The sequence below is a fragment of the Lepisma saccharinum genome, chromosome 13, assembly GCF_977018435.1.
Source record: "Lepisma saccharinum chromosome 13, izLepSacc3.1, whole genome shotgun sequence".
NCBI lineage: Eukaryota > Metazoa > Arthropoda > Insecta > Zygentoma > Lepismatidae > Lepisma > Lepisma saccharinum.
This window is the reverse complement of record NC_139241.1, coordinates 82,269,630-82,289,411: the sequence shown is the minus strand read 5'-3', so window position 1 is coordinate 82,289,411 and position 19,782 is coordinate 82,269,630. Positions and strand designations below refer to the sequence as shown.

Genomic DNA, 19,782 nt, shown 5'->3' with positions numbered 1-19,782 from the left:
GTACTCCTGGTTCAACATACATATTGGAATCTTTTGTCTAAGAACCTGCAGAATCTACAGCTTAATATAGGCCTATGTAACTTCTTAATACAGATTAAACGTTTGTATTGATGCACTGAGCTCTGATATTTCCTTCTACTTCATTTCAATATTAGAAGTGTTGTGCATTTTTAACTAACTAACTCTCTAGCCTTCTTAAACCCAAAGGTTCATGGCTGCAGCAACACAGGCCTTCCATCTGTCCCTATCTTGAGCAAGATCTATATACTCTTTTCCATCCCTACCGATTTCCTTTAGGTCCATCTCAACGTTGTCCCTCCATCTTCGTCTTGGCCTTCCTACAGGTCTCTTACCATCAGGTTTCCCAACAAGAATCCTGTAAACTCCTCTTTTCTCTCCCATTTGTGCCACATGGCCTGTCCACCTAAGTCTTCTTGATTTAATTATTCTAATAATATCTGGACATGCATATAAATTATGTAGTTCTAAATTATGTAACCTCCTCCACTCGCCTGTCTCCTCATCCCTTTTAGGTCCAAATATTTTCCTAAGGATCTTATTTTCAAATACTCTCAATTTATGTTCTTCTTTCAATGTAAGGGACCAAGTTTCACATCCATATAATACTACAGGCAAAATTACTGTTTTGTATATTTTAACTTTTAGTTTCTTTATATATTAAATGAGAAGACAAAAGTTTATGAAGAGAGAAGTAACATGCATTTCCTGAATTAAGCCTACTTTTTATTTCCTTTTTAATATAATTTTCATTTGTTAATATTACTCCTAAATATTTGAATTTGGAAACTGGTTCAAACGAGTTGTTATCAATAATTAGATTTTGATTATTACCTAACACTTGGTTTCGGCCTGTAAGCATATATTTAGTTTTATCTTTGTTAACTTCCAAAGCTATCTCTTTAGCAGTTTTGAAAAATATTTTAGCATTATTCTTAATTGTATTCACATCATCCCCCGGTAAGTCTACATCATCTGCATATGCTAACAACTGAGTCACACCATTTAATTTTAGTCCTTCTTTAGTTTCTTTTACCTTCCTTACAGCATATTCTAAGGCAAAATTAAAGAGCAATGGAGATAATGCATCTCCTTGTTTTAACCCATCATGAATTGTAAATTTGTCAGACATATTAATACCCACACGAATTTTACTTTCTGTGTCACTTGTGCATACTTTTATCATACTAACAAGCTTCTTAGGTATTCCAAACTCTACTAATATATTATATAATTTATCTCTTTTGACCGAATCATATGCTTTTTTGAAATCAATGAATAGCTGATGGACATTTTGATTATATTCCCACTTTTTTTCAAGTGTCTGTCTGATGTGAAAAATTTGATCTGTAGTTGATCTGTTACGTTTAAATCCACATTGATAATCACCTATAATTTCATTAGCATATGGTGTTAGTCTTGTTAAAAGAATGTTAGACAATATTTTGTATGTTGTTGAGAGTAGAGAAATTCCACGGTAATTATTGCAGTTCATTTTATCACCTTTTTTAAACACAGGAACAATTATGGATTCTTTCCACTGTTGAGGGATTTCTCCTTTATTCCATATTAAACAAATTAATTTATGAATTTGACATATTAATGAATTTCCACAATATTTAATTAACTCAGCTGGTATTAAATCAATGCCAGGTGCTTTGTTATTCTTTAGCCTTTTAATAGCATCTTTAACTTCAGTCAAGTTAGATTCTGAAACTAAAGGTTCTGCTGTGTGGACTTCATTTACTTCCGATTTATCTCCTACATGGACATTTAAAAGGTCATTAAAGTAGTTCTTCCATCTATTTAGAATATCGCTTGGGTCAGCTAGAAACTCACTGTCTTTATCTTTTATCAAGTTTACTTTAGGTTGCCACCCCTTTCTAAATTCATTTACACCTTTATATAAATCTCTGATATTTTTAATTTTGCTGTTTGTTTCAATTTCGTTAATTTTGCTTTTCAAGTAATCTCTTTTTTTACTTGTAAATGTGCGGTTAACTTCTCACTTTATTCTATTATAATTGTTTAGATTTGTATCATCAGAGTTATTTAACCACCTAAGTCTAGCCTGATTTCTTATTTCTATTAGATTATGACATTCATTATCAAACCATGGCTTACTTTTTCTTGGTTTATGGTATCCTATACTTTCTTTAGCTGCTGATTCTATTGCATTACGTATGTGCTCCCAATTCTTATTTACGTCTGTCTCATTTATATTTTCATCATCATTTAAATCCTGCAAAACATCAAATCTATTTGACAGTTTAATTTGGTAATCTTTCTTAATTCTTTCATCAGTAAACTTTCCTGTATCAAATTGTATAACTTTTAGATTTTGTTGCTTATGATTTATCACTGAGAGTCTTTCTCTTAATTTAGCAATTGCTAAATAATGGTCACTGGCACAGTCAGCACCTCTATGTGTACGAACGTCAATTATACTAGTATGCCTTCTCTTATCAATGAGAATATGATCTATCTGATTATGAGTTTTACCATCTGGAGAAGACCAGGTATATTTATGGATATCTTTATGTTTAAAAGTGGTACTTTTCACAATTAAATTCTTTGAGGTTGCAAAAGTAATCAATCTTATACCATTATCATTACTTAATTCATGAAGACTTTCTTTACCAATCGTGGGTTTAAATGTTTCTTCTTTGCCAATCTGTGCATTACAGTCACCTAACAGAATTTTCATAACATACTGAGAAAATTTATTTATTTGTGCATTTTAGATAGCAAAGTTAATCTCGAGTTATAATGACAGTCGTGATCGCATTCTAAGAATCTCAAATGCAATCTTCATTAGTATACACCTCTATGACATTCCTTCATTTCAGAAATCACTGAAATACCAAAGTTAATGAAAAACCCCACTGGGTTTCAAAATGAGTTTTTCAAGTGGGCCCAAGCTGGGTTTTTTCGGGCTGGGCCCACCTTGGCGAACCCTGCTCTTCTATATCTAGGAATGCCATAATCAAATCATTTCCATACTCATAGTGCCTTTCCTGCATTGGCCTTATGGTGAATATCAGATCTACTGTTGATCTGCCTCTTCTAAATCCATACTGTTCCTCTCTCATGTTTAAAATATTGAACCAAAATGTACATCATTGTATGAGAACCAGAGGAACATAACTCCACTTCTAATCCATAGCAGTAAGATTAAGTCACGTATCTCCAATTTACAGACTCCTCTTAAGAGTCAGACATATTCCCGAAAATACATTATTTCCTCTCACCTGTAAATTTGAAAAATTGGAGTTGCATTCCTCTGCTCCTCACACGACAATATCTTACATCACTTGTTGTGAACATGTTAATTCAAACAAAAATCTTATAAACTCTTATTATTTTAATGCAGAATTATGCTTACTTCTGGTGTGGCAATCTAAGTTTGTAAGAATACAGCTGAGTTATAGTAATTTCTATTTATCACTGTAACTTTAACAAATACAGAGAAGTAATATTCAGTTTTTGTATAGTAACGGACTAAACATTGTCATTCATAGAAAAAAGCAGATATAATATGGTTATGCGTATATGCTACATCTGCATGTCTAGGAATGATGCAGTAAAATCAATGCTGGTGAAAGTATTGTATTGGAATCAGACTCTGCAACCTATTATTAGAAACTCAATTATGTCAGTTGATTAGCTGAATGAAGACAAATCAACACATCACAAAAATCATTACTAGCTATGGAACTACCCTAAGCTGGTTATGAAAAATACACGAGCTCCAAGGTGTGGTTCCTCAGCACAAAATTGCGAGCCCTCACTTAGCATTGCAACAGTTGCAACAATAGAAAAACTTGTGTGTAGAACTTGTGAATGAACGAATGAGTTAAAACTTTTGGGTGCTTGGGCATAAATGGCCATTTTGTATCCCTCAGTGTAAACAGGGGGAAATCCCCTTATCTTAGAGTTAAAAAAAGTGGTGTAAAGAACTCCTTGAGAAAGGTTTAAAGTCGAAGGTTGTGAAAGGATCTGCACAGGACATACACTACATGACACATTAAAAAGATAAAGACGCACTAAGAAACTTTCTCAGAAACAGTGGAAAAGCTAAAAACATTAGTTAAATACTGTCATCATCTCCCAAGATGGATAATAAATCGCTGTCAAGGTTAAAACTGTCTCAGGAAATTAAAATCAACATATTTAAGAAGGATATGCTGAACATTTCAATCAAAACTACAGACATGGCACAGTGGGGGGTCCAGCCCTTGGAGCAAATAACGATGTGTGATATGGCTGTGTCTATTTCGAAGCCAATTTAAAATGACCTCTTCTGGATGCGAGTGACGGTACAAGGAACAACATCCACCAATGGTGGACTTGATAGCGCAAAGCTTGTTGCATGTTACCTCATCCCACTCTTTCTGCCATGCATCAAGAAGAGATAAAAAAAAAACATTCTGCATGTCCCTAGCTGGCAGAAGATGGACTAGATCAGCTGAAATAAACCTCAGCACTGTAGAACTTTCACCTTGTTTGACTTTTACATCTCTTTCTGTTTCAAAAGACTACTAAGTTGCTGACCAAGGCAGTTTATTAAGATAAAAAACACTTAACAGGTAATGTTTCAACCCTGTATCAGGGTCTTCCTCAGACGAAGAACTAAACTAAAATGATACAGGGTTGAAACGTTACCTGTTAAGTGTTTTTATCTTAATAAACTGCCTTGGTCAGCAACTTAGTGTTTTTAATATGGAATAGGCTTAATCACATTACAATTCAAAAGGAAAAGTTTCAAACAGACAACGTGAAAACTGCTTCGGAGCACACATTTCTTACAAAGACTTTGAGGCATAAAGAAGCTTTCATTTGATCTCCCTCATGCATGGATGCCTGCAGGATTTTTATCAGAGAGGGGTAAGCAATGTATTTCTTCCAAGGAGGGGGGGGGGGGATACAAACAAACATAATAGTGTTGTCCTGCAAACACTACTTCAGGTTGATTATCATGTTCCTGCAATGCTCTTATAATAATTAACATAAATTACTGTGACTGAAATGAAATTATATGTGTAAACTATACAATTTTAGATTGGCATTCATTTCCCAAAGTAAGCAATGCCCCCTCCCTGCTCCCTGGCCCAGTGGCATGCCCAGGAGTTTTGAAAGGAGGAGGTTAGGTATACATTTTTTACTAGTTGGCCCTCATTTTGCCATCTTTTCCCTGTTTGATGTTCTTTTTTTTAAGAATACTGAGCCAAAAGGGAAGTTATAACCCCCACTAACCCCCCTTTCGGCATGCCACTTCCCTGGCCCTACTTCTGGACATCCATATTTTATGCATATAATGTAAATATGTGAAGTTTTTCTGTTGTTTTTCAAAATCTAAATCAGGAAATTTGCTATTGTGCCTCATACCCCTAAAGACACGACACTCCCTATATTATATTGAAGTACTGGTGGATCTTCCCATTACCAACAATATATATTTGGATACATACTCTGACAGTGTTTCGTTGTCGAGAATGCACAGGTATAATGAAGGAAATATGGGAGTTACCTGTCACTGCATCTCAACAGTTGTCATAATCTTCTGACCTCAGACACAAACCTCTGTCCCCTGTTAAACTTAGTACTGAACCTTACAATGTCTATACTTTCCTGATAAATTATGTTGTTCTTATATTCCCAGGTACCCCCACTTCCGTTGAGATCTTTTTTGACAGCGCCACCTGTGTGGGCATGTGCTGTAGCAGTGTTTGGCAGCCAGTGGGGACAGACCACCCTGTTCGTAGCTGCAACGAAGTACCTAAAATTGGTGTATGGATTTGCAATCACTAATGTGAGTGATTAAATTTTGTTTCGTTGGTTGAATACTTAAGTAGATTACATTGATTGATTGATTGATTTGGTGTATTCTGCTTTGTTCTTCTGCCACTTTTGACTCACAAATAATGCCCAATCCCAGGCTGGAATCTGAACTCAGGACCCATGACATTATAGCAGGCTGTGCTAACCACTCCATTACAGGTATCAGCTATAGTAGATTAGAGTTAGGAGAAGAAATGAATACAACATCCTAAAGTGCATGGCTAGACCATTCACCTTTGAAAGTATCCTATAGTCATGGTTAAATTTTTGGGTAAATTTCTCGTAAGGGACAGACAGCTGAAATTTGCTAGTTCATTTAATTTTAATATTTGTACTTACGTATTCTGCATTGAGAAACATTGCTGAAGGTGGCATTTCGCTTATTTCACGGAAATAAGCTCTATTTGCGGCATATCGAGTAAGTTTTCTTCGTTTCTTTTTGCCTTCAGTAACACACAAAATGGCGGTCACAGTTGCACTACCATACTCGGCATGCAGTGTTTCCACCCCACTGCACCTAAAAATACCTCTGTAGCTCCACAAACCATTGACGCATAGCCCCATTAACCATTTCCAGTAAGGTTAGGTTAGATAGGGTCATGTATAGGTTACAATAGTTAAAAATTGGTTTCGAAAAAAATATGCATAGTCCCACACACCATTCTCGCATAGCCCCACGAACCATTGACACATACTCCACAAATTATTGACACATAGCCCCACAAACCATGTGCCTTCTTCAGTTACAAAAACACATGTTTGGAAACACTGACCGGGATTACGCCATCACACACATTCTACATCCACCTGGAAGTAAATGGATGCAAGAGCTTCTGTGCATCGGTCACACATTTATATCGAAAAATATATGATGCGAGAAAACAATGCGAGAAAACACTTCCTCGAACTTCCAGAAGTATAAAGAAACTGCATTTGGTAAGTAATTTCTCCTGTAAATTTGATGAATTCTGTAAATTTACCAATTTTTGTATGTACTATATGAAATTCTTTCAGTACAATTAAGAGGACTACAAAATTGACCATTTCTCACAACTGGTAATGCCCTGATCCAGTATAAAGGGTATTTACAAAGGAACCAAAGTTCTCAAGAAAAACGTCTCATATGGTGTTTGAATAAATATCAGTATGATAATAATTCATTGACAATATTTTACGATCCTCTTCTGTTTCTACCAAGAACTGAAGTTAATGTTGAATTATTTATTAACGAACTAACGAACATTTCAAACAGTAGAACAAAATAGTAACAAGAAGAAAGCTTTACGTGCATATAAAACAGAAAAAAAGATTTTGGCATTACTTGCCCGACATATACATATGTACGTATGTCACAGCATCTTGCAGTAGGAGAAAAAAAACGGATTACTGCCTGCTCACAGTTGCCAGCTCATAGTAAATGTTTACACACAAAGTTACTAAAATAAATATCTCCTACAGTTAATATATGTAATGCACTTGCAATACAATCTCAAACATGTATACACTTGCAAGTTATCAACATCCCTCTTGTATAGTTTGGAATTGGCATTGAATGAAAATGTGTAATACATGTGAATTCTTGCATATTCTGATAAACTTGTAACAGTGTGAAAAACACACAACCTACAATAAAGAAAAGTACATAGAGTGAAAGATCCATACAATGACATTTGTAGGTCCTGGGATTTTTGTAGTCTTGCACCTATAATAACTGGTTGGGTGATCTCCCATCTCCGCAGGTGGGAGTAAGGCTGGCAGTCAATAGATATAGGCCTTGGCTCTCACAGGCTGTTGCACCATCTGTTATTATGTGATAGGGTTTTGTGTATATGAAAATTGTGTGCAAACCACGTCATTTTAGTGTAAAGTGTTATCATAAATATTACCAATCAAATTGTCCACCATGTTCATATGCACTTTATTTTACCCAAGGAGAGCTTGAAGAATTTAAGCAAATGCCAAGCAAGCTGCTGATAACCTCTGCATCAGCAAACATAAAAATCTATTCTTTAAAAACAGATAGCCTGTAAGAGAAAAATTTATGAAAACAGCTACTGTTTGACCAGAGATCGGAGAGCTCCAGTTGGCAAAGTGCCAAGAAAAAGGGGAAGGTCTTGATGGAAAAGCAGGTGGGAGAACGACATTTGCGGTTGCACGTTGAACAGTGTTACCAATCTGCAAGGATGCTTATCCACCAAAACATAACTAACAAATACTGAGGGACATGCATAGAAGTAAAGGATTGTGACAAGAACTCCGCACAAACACGTTACACACACACACACACAAACTAACTTCATGTATTTCTGCATTTTGTTGCAAACACACCATTCCACGGCCAGAGCACTTCCAATATCTTATGTGTCAATATTCTCTGGTTGGCAACACTTGCACTTCAGAGAAGCAGCTCCGCAAACTCCCCCAATTTACGAATGGACTCGGCTACTTCGGTCATGCGCAGAAAACTCGAGAGCTCTCTGATTACTGGTCATACAGTATGGACAATTTGCCAAGCAATACTTGTGCGTACCCTTACAAACAAACATTAGCCATATTAAAAATGGCAAGTATTAATAGAAAACATGGATATATATTCACTGCCTTAGTTAATGTATTTGTGATCAAGCAGGATGGATTCTTGCATGTCTTTGTAACTTCATTACGTACTTCCAGATAAATTCATACAACCCACAAATTATTTCATAGCTTATGGTTGTGCGAATTACTCACAATTACAGAATAATAAGTATTCTTAAATTAATTTAAAAATACTAAAACTTCTTGTACTTATGATTAGTGAGTATTTGTTTCGGAAACAAATACTCACTAATCGTAAGTACAAGAAGTTTTAAGAATACCACAAATTTGTGACAATGATTGTTTGACTTCACAAATGTGATAATGAAAAGCAATCATAATAATTTATCTTGGATGAACTAACATTTCAGATTACTAAGTTTTATCTGTGTATTTGAATGTAATCAATAAATGAATAGACAGATATAATGATATGTACACACATCATTATCCCAAGTTTCCTTAATAGGCCCATGGCATGCTGCTCAAGCATCTGGAAATTAAGAGTTACATTGACCCACAGAATGCATTTTTTTAAATGCTAATTATGTGATGCTCAAGATATAGAACATTTAGGATTATTTCAGTTTCCTCCCAGACACCAGGCATAGGACCAATATATAGGACACATCTTGAAAAAGGAGGATGTCTAGTTACCCTAACCACAAGATCGTTCTACATATTTATGCTTCTTCCATCATCAATGAAAGGCAGTATATATACTCTAATCTGATACTCATCACTATCCTATATGTGAGCCTCAAATGTGAATAGTGAACCATCATATTTTAACATGCAAATAATGTCTGCATCCTTCATTTGTTTTGTGGATATAATTCGTTCATTTCAGTCTAAGCACTGTTTGATTGATTGACTTGCTTTATTTTACTTCACTTTTCTGCCACTATTGGCTAATCACAAAAATGGTGATAAGATGAAAGTGATCACAAACACATCTGGACAGAACACCAGCCTCATGACTGGCTGTGAGTTCAGATGCCAGGGACTCGTTAATCTGCAAAATCTAGTCCAGGGTGTAATATGTGGAAGAGAAGTTGACATTTTGGTGTTTTCAGAAAGGGTCACCCCTTAAACCCCCTTGATTATTGATTTTTTTTTAAAATTATGGGCACATCAGCACATACGCTATTTTTGCCCGTCACACAATATGGGGATGAGCCCCTTAACTAGAACAAAACTGAGCATAGGGCCTTAACAAGAAAATAAAATACATCTGTCAAAAACTTCCTAAATCAACTGCTAAAATTATTACTGTTGCAGTCTACCTTTACATAGTGTGTTAATCAGCATGCTAAACACAAATAATTTCAATAAGTGTTGAATGCACAGTATCTCATTCAACTTTTCTTAAGGATTGAATTAATAATGTTCTTTTTTCTCCTTGCAGGACAGTATTCTCTCAGCATTGCCTCTTCTTGGTCACTTCCTCTGTGCAATCACATTTGGCCGTGTTGTTGATCATGTTAGAACAAAAGGGGTAGCTTCCACTACAACGTGCAGAAAGCTTCTTGTTTACATATGTAAGTTTACTCTTCATGTAGTAACAATGTTTGCAGTTTTAGTTGTAATGTTATTAATCATTATTTGCAGAAAAATGGCTATACGTCATTGATTAAAGCCAACACATGCTCTTAAAAGATTTATGCATCATTATACATCAATTTCTATGAAGAAAAATACTTCAAGGTAATTGTGCACTTAATGACTTCCCTCTAGTGAAAGAAGTGCTACACCAAGATCTTGGTATCGTTGTGAACGTGAAACTCACTTTCTAAAATGCTATCTCGAACATCACAAAAAAGGTAATGCATATTCTAGCTGACTGTACAGATTCACAGAAATCAATAACCCGATAACACCTTCCATTTACCAAAACATTTGTGTTCCTCATTCTAGAGTATCATTCACCCATTTGGAATGTGGCTGTTCATTCTCACACCTCCAAGATCAAGCATTCCCATGAAATTTCTCTGCACGGTTCAATATAGAGTACCAGTCCTGAGACACAAACCAAAGCTTGAAAACTTACACAATAATACCCCCCCAAATCTAGTAATTACACTGGAGATATGAAATTACTATGTAAGATCATTAATGGAAAGTGAAGATGTAGCAAAATTCTAAATTCAAAACCGGAATAAGTGGGAAAGGAATAAACGCAAAATGGATTAAGCACGGAATCAGAATTGAACGCCAGAATAAGCGTGAAAGGAACAACAGCAGAGGTGTGGCGTGCATGTAGCCACTGTTACCGCAGGTAACACCAAAATATAAAGAATTGAAGAACCCGTCTTAAAATATTATTACATACATAAACTGGTAATATTGTTGTAAAGTAAACATTGCAGACTGACATTTTTTCTGACACCGGCAAAAGCGAAGAGGAGGACTGATTCGGTACCCTCCACAGGCAACATGAGGAAAGGGCCCTGAGCCCACGCAAGGAAGACTTCGCGTTGCGGCAAAGACTGACCGCGGGAGGAGTAGGCGGGTTTTTGGCATGGCTGTTTAGCCGGCGCAGTTGCCGGTGATCCTTACCGGAAACATACCAGTGTTGCCATTGACAGAAAAGAGCTAAGTCGCCTAATCAGGTCTATCTTACTCTGAAGGTGTCCAGTCACACTGGGGAACGATGGCGCAGTGGTAGCGTCGCCGCCTTATAATCAAGGGATTCCGGGTTCGATACCCGGTGGAGACACATGTGGTTCGGATCCAACTTTCAACTGTCCCGATTAGCATTACTGTTCATGAAGTGGACTTAAATCGCCAAATCAAAATTTTAAAAAATCAAATCACACTGCGGCAAAAGCAAACTACCAAGTGATATTTTGTATTTACACTAAATATCAGCGATTATGAAAGTCCTCTTTGTCCTTCTTCGACATCATGGGCGAGAAGGAGAGGAGAGGGATGGGTATGGTCAAGGGGTCCGCTGTCCTTCCAAAAATGTCAACCTAAAATTCTATATTTCACACATATAATATTATTTCGGTTACAGGAATTTGTGATAATTGTTGATAATACTGATTGAGATTGACATACGTTGTCGCAGGAATGCAATAATTTCAGATTGAAGCAATGTTTTTGAGGTGGTAGAACTGTTTTTGGGTGAAAACAATACTTACAAGTATAATTTCCCGATTGTTATCTTAGCACGCTCTGAAGTGTCAGGTGTCGCAGGTTCGAATCCTCAGCATGAAATTGTTATTTCAATGTTCGTTGTTATTATTTTACTTACATAATTATAAAAATTAATAATTACATACACAAAGAAATAATAATTTTATTTCAATAATTCACCATTCATCCTCATCGTCATGATTATCCTATAAAGCGAAAGCCTTAAAGGTAGCAAAGGACGTAAAATATACGAAATAGTAGTGGTGTCAGAAATGAGATTTCAGTGGATTTAGCGAAACATGGGAGTGGGAGTAGTTAGGAAACAGATGAAGACTACATCTACTCTACATACGTCTTATTTGAAATGAAAAGTTTCGTGATTTGGGCAAATCTGGTTTCAAAAGAACTAAGATGGCAACATTAGTAGAACTGGACTTCTGCAGGTTCGGAAGGAAATATTGGGGAAGGGCCGATGCTGAGAGGGGAGGGGGCAAAGAGGGTGCTTCACGTGTTACAAAAGTAAACAACAGTTTGTGGGAGGGACTGTGCAGTGGGAGTTTTGTGACTGGTGCCTTTCGTCTTTATGTTGTTTTCGGGCATTGTCAATGAAGCTTGCTCCGAGTTCCGAGGTGGCGGGTTCATCCTATCTGGACAGTGTGTGTAATCGTGCAATAGAAGATATTTTGAAGCAATCTTTCGGTTCGTTATTTTGCAGAAAAAATCGAAGTTGTGGCGAAAGGGAGGCCAAAGCCTATTTTGAACGATTTAAAAACCAAGTCGTCTGCTGGATATGACCGACATTCCAATGTTTCGTGGTATAACGACTATCCGTAGTTATGTGGATGTGTGCAGTTGTCGAAACTCTTTTGTTGGCCATGTACTCTATTTTCGGGTGAAAAAAAAAAACGTGTAGAATTCAGATGTGGATAACATGGACCATGACCATGACGCACCCAAAAATTCAAATTCAAATGAAAAACTTCTCTTTATGACAGCATCATAGAAGTTTTTTGATTTGATTTGATTGATTTTGCTTCGCTTGTGCCACTTTTGGCTAATATTGCGAAGATGGGGATGAGTGATGATATGATTAAATTGATGAATAGACATCACAAACGCCCATGCCCAAGCTAGGTTTCGAACCCAGGATCCCAGCATCATATAACTATTTTCAAAGTCGGATTGATCTGCTCTATAAGGAGCCTTCGATGTTTCTGTAAGTATCAAATTATGTATTATTGTGTCAACAGCCAATGTTTGCGATTTCACTTTAGTCCTTATGTCAACATTTTTTTTCCTGATTAATAACTTTACCAAAATCTAGTATTGAATTGCATACGTACCACATGAATATTATATGAACTACTTGGAAGATATGGGAGGGGAGGGGGGGCATGAGGTGGGGAGGCGCCCAAGTCTCCCTTAAATGTCCTGCTGATAACCGGTAACACTTTTAAAAATCCACGCCACGCCACTGAACAACAGTGAAACAGATTAAGTGTGAAACCAGAATTGAACACCATATAAATACAGAAGGAATAACAGTGAAACAGATTTAATGCGAAACCAAAATTGAACACCGTCGTAATAAGCGTAAAAAGAACAAAAGCGAAACAGATGTAACACAAAACCAAAATTAAACACTGGAATAAGCTTAAAAGGAACTACCCCAAACTGATTAAGCACGAAACCAAACTTGAACACCAGAATAAGCATGAAAGGAACAACCGTGAAACAGATTAAGCACAAAACTAGAATTGAACACTGGAATAAGCACGAAAGGAATAACAGCAAAATGGATTAAGCATGAAACCAAAATTGAACATCAGAATAAGCACGAAAGGAACAACTGCAAAATGGATTAAGCATGAAACCAAAACTGAAAACCAGAATAAGCATGAAAGGAACAACCACGAAATGGACTAAGTGGGAAAGGAATTAGAGCAAAACGTACTAAGCATGAATTGAATAAGAGCAAAATAATTAAGCATGAAACAGAATAAATGCGAATGGAGTAAGTACGAAAGGAACAACCACAAAAATTTCACTATCATGCTTAATCCCTTTCGTGGTTGTTCTGGCAGCCCCCACATGATTATTTAGAGATAAATATTTATATAACTTAAGTATTGTCACATGGTAACAATTGTGTACTGTGGAACTTGCGTTTCTTAGGCAGCTTTCTAACTATGACAATGATACATGTTACTTGGAATTGAACCTTTATTTAATTTGATTTTTGCTACTGAGCATCACTTTTCTGCCACTTTTGGCTATTTGTGATGATGAAGATGAGTGACGATATGATAAAATTGAAGAAGGAACACTCACATGAACAACCAGAACCCCTGGCATCATTGCAAACTGTAATAAGCACTCTGCCATGGAGGTCAGGTCAGTGAACCTTGAAAATTAATGAAACTTTTTATACAGGAGTAACACAACTTGTTGCCTGTCACATGCTGCTTCTCACTTGTCCCTTCCATCTGAAAGTTGCTCGAATGTAAAACCATGATCTAAAAAGCAAGTATATTATAATCATATGCTATGTCTATTTGAACTTTCATTAGCTGTTTTTTCTCCTTCCTAGCACACTTCTTCCCGGGAGCCATTTTGTTTGTTGTTGGTTACAGTGGCTGTGATCCTGCTGCACCTGCATCACTTTTCACTGCAGCCGTTGGTCTCAGTGGTGCAACTGCAGCTGGTGCTTATGCAAGTGCTCTTGAAATTGCTCCAAATTTTGCTGGTGAGTTAACAGAGTAAGATTTTTGCCATCTTTTCCTGCATTTGACATTTTTTTATTGATTTATTAGGAATACTGTGTGAAAGGAATGGGTTATGCCATCCCATCTACCCTTGGGAACACCCCTGTTCAGTAGTATCCAGGATTACCTAATTACAAAATTACATAAGCTGTTTCCTCTATATCTTCTTATGAGTGTTGGTTTTAGGTTGCGTTCAAATACCTTTCATGAACTGATGAAATAATCCAATATACAAGACAACACGTTTATTATGACAATTTTCTTACTTAATTTCACTGATACAGAAATTGAAATGCATGTACTAAGTTTTAACAAGCCTTGAATTTTAACATAAATGCTCATTTGGCATGAAAATATTGATTTGTTTATCATACTTAATGGGTATTACAGACAATGGCCTATTCTACATATATGTGTGTACCAAGTTCACTTTGGGCCTCCCCGATGGTGCAGTGTCATCACTTTGTAATCAAGGGGTCCCGGGTTCGATACCCGGTGGAGGCACAAGTGGTTTGGAACCCACTTTAACCTGTAGGTCCAGTCCTGGTTAGCCTTACTGTGCATGAAGTGGACTTAAAACAACAAATCAAAATCAAACCAAGTTCACTTTTTGAAAGGTGCGCATGCATTCCTAGCATGGGAGCATAACAGCCACTGAAGGTTAAAGTACAAGGGGCATTCAATATATAACCAGAATTTTGCAATAAAATCTCCTGTAATAGGTCCACAATCATGAAACTTCATACGCTTGTTCTAGGAACTATCCTTGTATTAATCACAGAAGCCCCGTAGCGTGTGATGCAAAATCCCTGCGATAACTGCAGAAGCCCCATAGATTGGCATCATGGCGCCCGTAACAGAGTGTACGAAAGCAGAGATGAGATCAGTGATACATTTTCTGCATTTTGAGGGTGTAAACCCCGGCTGAAATTTATCGACGAATGACTATAATTTACGGTGATAAGTGTTTGGCTAAATGCCAAGTGTACAAGTGGTTGAATAAGTTCAAAAGTGGTGTGACAAGTGTGGAAGACAAACCACATATTGGCCGATCGGTCATGGTTATGACTGAAGGTGCACGGAACGCTGTTGAAGCAGTTATTTGTGAAGATTGCCACATCACCGTAGCTGAGATAGCAAGAGCAATGAAGATTGGTGTTGGATCAGTACACAAGATCATCCATAACAGGCTGGGATTCAGAAAAGTCTCAGTGGGTCCCACGTCATCTGATGCAAGATTTGAAAAACAGACGTTTGGATGCCTGTCAACACCTTCTGGAATGCTATAGAGCTGAGAGGGACAACTTCATTGGTCAGATAGTTACTGGGGATGAGTCTTGGATCCATTTCTTTCACCCTGAAAGCAAGAGAGCCAGCACGGAATATCGCCATCCATCCTCTCCTAGGCCCAAGAAAGCAAGATCGCAGCCATCTGCTGGAAAAGTTATGTTGACTGTTTTTTGGGACAGGAATGGTGTCATTCTTGAAGCAAACGTACGGCTGAACAGTGAATCATGTAGTGCTTTACTGCAGGATCGTTTGAAGCCAGCAATAAGATGAAAACATCCTGGACTTGTCTCGAAAGGAATTTGCTTGCAACATGACAACGCCCGTCCACATACTGCTGCTGTGACTGTTCAAACCATTGAGGACTTACATATGGAAGTTATAGCACATCCCCTTATTCACCGGACTTAGCACCCAGCAATTATTGGCTCTTTGGACCTCTCAAGGAGGCTCTTTCCGGGAAACACTTTGCATTTGATCAAGAAGTTCAAAGGGCTACACATTCCTGGTTGACAGGTCAACCAAAATAATTTTTTTACGAGGGCATTAAGTTGCTGGTGGTCCATTGGCAGAAGTGTATCGAAAGAGAAGGGGACTACTTCGAAAAATAACATGAATGTAGCAACTCTGTTCAACGGTGATTGATGCTATTACAAAATTCTGGTTATAGATTGAATGCACCTTGTACAAAGCTAGGGCCACTAACCCAAGAGAGCCAAACATGCAGAAGAAATAAATCACTTAGCTCTCCATGAAAGAATTGACATCCTCTTAAATCAATATTGTTGTCAGTTTTCAAAGAAATAGTTTTGATAATTATTTTCATGGTCTTTGTGCTTGCAACACTTCATTGAAAAGTTGTCAAGTTACATACTCTTGTATTAATGCAATGTAACTTCTTCTTCAGGTACAGTTTTTGGTTTATGTCAAACATTTGGCGCTGCTGGAAGTCTTCTGTCAAGTTTTGTAATTCGTGAAGGACTGCATGGTTGGGTGAGTATTTACAAGCAAACTTCATAAACAGTAAAAATATCCATAGATATAAGCAAGGGTCTTTTTCTATTTATGTCTTCTTTTTGATATAGCTTGCATAGCTAGCATTGGCAGACAAGAGGTAAGGTAAGACTTACTTCAAGAGACAGTGGCGGCTATTGAGTTCCAAAACTGGGGGGGGGGGCAAGGTGCCAAGACTGGTGGGGCAAAGACAGTTTTCTTTTTCTCATTGATAAGGTTTAGCATAGTGCGGGGACAAAAGTGGCAAAAAGTAGGGGGCAACTGTCCCCCCTTGCTCCCCCCTAATTGCCGCCACTGTCAAGAGATAATCGCTTAAATGAAATGACACCTCAGTTCAGTGACTATCATTTATACTGGTTGCATTTCCAGCTGGTTCGACTGACATCGAACATTTTTATGCCACAAGACACTGAAAGTTGCTGACGGGATGAAACAAATTAGTGTGAAAGTTGCTGACAGGATAAAACAAATTAGTGTCACATACACAGCATGTTGCCAAACATACTGTAAAATGAAGGAAGAGAGAGTTGACAGCACTGTTACTCGATAAAAAATGTACAATAGTACACAAAGCATGGAAAATTAGTACACAAAACACCCAAATACTGTACACACAAGCTAACAAAAAACAACTGACAAAAATAGACGTACACTTGGCAATGCTTCAATTGGAGAGCGAAATTACCCCTACAGGTCTTACTTCGCAACTGAGGTTGTTCACTATTACCGAGGAACCCCCCCCCTCCCCCCTTAGATGATAAGTGTACATTTGGAGCTGAGTAGATCAGCCACCAGATGAGCTTGTGATCAGTAATGTCACTGGACAATATTTGGTGTAAATTGCCACTCACTTGATGCCAAAATGCCACAGTTAAAGGATCCAATTTAAAACAATAAAAAATAAAAATGTGTTGAGTGAGAAGCTATTCCTTGTGACAAAAACTGGTTTGCTCTTAATGGAGAAGATCATATAATTGAATTATGTTATGAGTAACTTTTGATTACATGCACCCCCCCCCCCCCTTTTCACACACACATACAGACAGAGTGATCATTGAGTTATGACCATCCCAGTGCGAAGAGAATGCATAATCAAGAGGGTGCTGTTTACCAACCAATGAAGCAATAAAAATGAATCTGTTTGTCAGTAGGTAGCACAATGTAGCTTGCAAATGATACGATAAATGTAGACCTGAAAAATAATAAAGCAAAGCAACTATCACTCAGTCAACTGCTCAAATTATTGTCATAAATTAAGAATATGAACAATTCAGTTGGTCATCACAGTGACAGTAAAAATTCTTGACCACAAGTACAAATTCCCTGACCTATCTGTTGATTTCCTTACTTTGGTACTAGTTAGATATAGTGAAAACACATTTAACCCATTTATTTCTGAATTATTTACATTTGTACTTACCTTATATGCATAGCGGAACATTTTTCAACTTGGGATTATGTTTTTTTCACTGAAAAAAGCATAATTTTTAACATTACAAATATTTATTGGTCGGCGGGCAAATCTTGACTCACGTTGTCTATCGTCAGCTGATATGCAGTGTCATCAGCTGATATGCAGTGTCATCAGCTGATATGCAGTGTTTCCAAACTTATGAACCGATAAATGCCACACAAACTATTCACAAAAGGTTTCTAAGCGAAAATTGATCCACAAACCATTCACGGAAGGTTAGGTTAGGTTCAGTTAGGTTAGGTAAACATAGAAAATTAAATTGGGAAAAAAAACGCTCACACGTCATCTTGTAGAACTACCACATGGTTGCTACACTGACAGGGGGTTACATAATCAAATGCATGACATTTGATTCACGAAGTTGATGGTAACGGTGGCACAAGCTATCGTGCAACGGAGATACATGAATGTCAAAAATTACATTATTTACCAGCCGAATAAGTTGCATGAATGATAAAGAAACACTATTCCCAGCTTCTAAAAGTAAAAGTCCACAGGAACTCAATTCCGTAAGTATTTTCCAGTCTTGAACCCCAGTAGTTCACATACAACAGTAATTTGTCTGTGGGAGTGGGCCTTCAAATATGCTTCGTGAAGTGAAAGACGCAGTGAAATTGAACATAGCCATCATCCAGTGGTGCATTGCCCCCCCCCCCCCACTCCAACCTTGGTCAGAAATGAGTTCTAGGGGTGGCAAACATTGACGGCCAAGTGTACCTGCCGGGGGCAATTACCGCCCACAAGTTCAAATTTTATGCAAATAAAAATACTTTTCATAAATTTTTCTTGCTCGCTTCGTTCGCAATGCCTGCTTTTCTTAGTCTTATCAACCTCAGACCCATAGCTAGGTGACGGCGGGAGACGGCCCTGGGTGCAATCTAAAATTGTAAAATTTATCGATTGATTTGTGTTTCTACTTTATGCACAGTAAGGGTAATTGGGACTGGGCCTATAGTTTAAAGTGGGATCCAAATCACTATATGCCACCACCGGCTATCGAACCCGGAACCCCTTGATCACAAGGCGACGATGTTACCACTACACCATCGGGGAGGCACAAAAGTTGTAAATGATATAATGCCATGACGTTCCATGAAATTATTTGCACCCTATTCAATTAATATTTGATTTCAGCCTGCAAAAAAATTGGATCCAAAAAAATTTCTTGTTCGCTTCGCTCACTGTAATGTATTGTAAATCACCAGACAGAGAAATAAGACTTGTCTTCATTGGTTTTCATTGAAGTGCATGAACAATTGTTTTGAGGAAAGGGAGCGTGCACATTCGAGAGACAATTTATGTAATTATTGCTGTTTGTTTATTGTGAATTGGTTGTGTAATGTATTTAAATAATATATGCTGTGTATATATATTATTTATTAAAGAAACTTTGAATACGTACACAATTTAGTGTCCACATTGCATATATGTGATACATATATCGTGCATGAAAGTTATGTTAATGTAGGAAAGAATTATACTTGGAATGCATTTATCAAACATTTTCTGTCTTTCAAAAATAGTTTATGTGCTTGTTTTCAGTTATTAATGTGAAATTGAACGTTTTAAAAAAATAATTCAAATCGTTTGTTCGAACACAAATGGATTAGCACAAACTTCTTCCCCCTTTTTGCGTAATTTATGAGGATAATAGCACTACTAATA

The 19,782-nt window shown here is 37.2% G+C and overlaps 1 protein-coding gene across 2 annotated transcripts in view; it reads left to right on the top strand.

The window, feature by feature from the left end:
* LOC145997467 (sialin-like) overlaps positions 1–19,782 on the top strand; it is a 98,003-nt gene that overhangs the window by 70,664 nt on the left and 7,557 nt on the right. For both annotated transcript variants that reach the window (XM_083134547.1, XM_083134548.1), the window contains 4 exons: positions 5,681–5,830; positions 9,845–9,977; positions 14,168–14,323; positions 16,537–16,622. In XM_083134547.1, the coding sequence (XP_082990673.1) occupies positions 5,681–5,830; positions 9,845–9,977; positions 14,168–14,323; positions 16,537–16,622 (525 nt within the window). The remainder of the gene's footprint in view (positions 1–5,680; positions 5,831–9,844; positions 9,978–14,167; positions 14,324–16,536; positions 16,623–19,782) is intronic.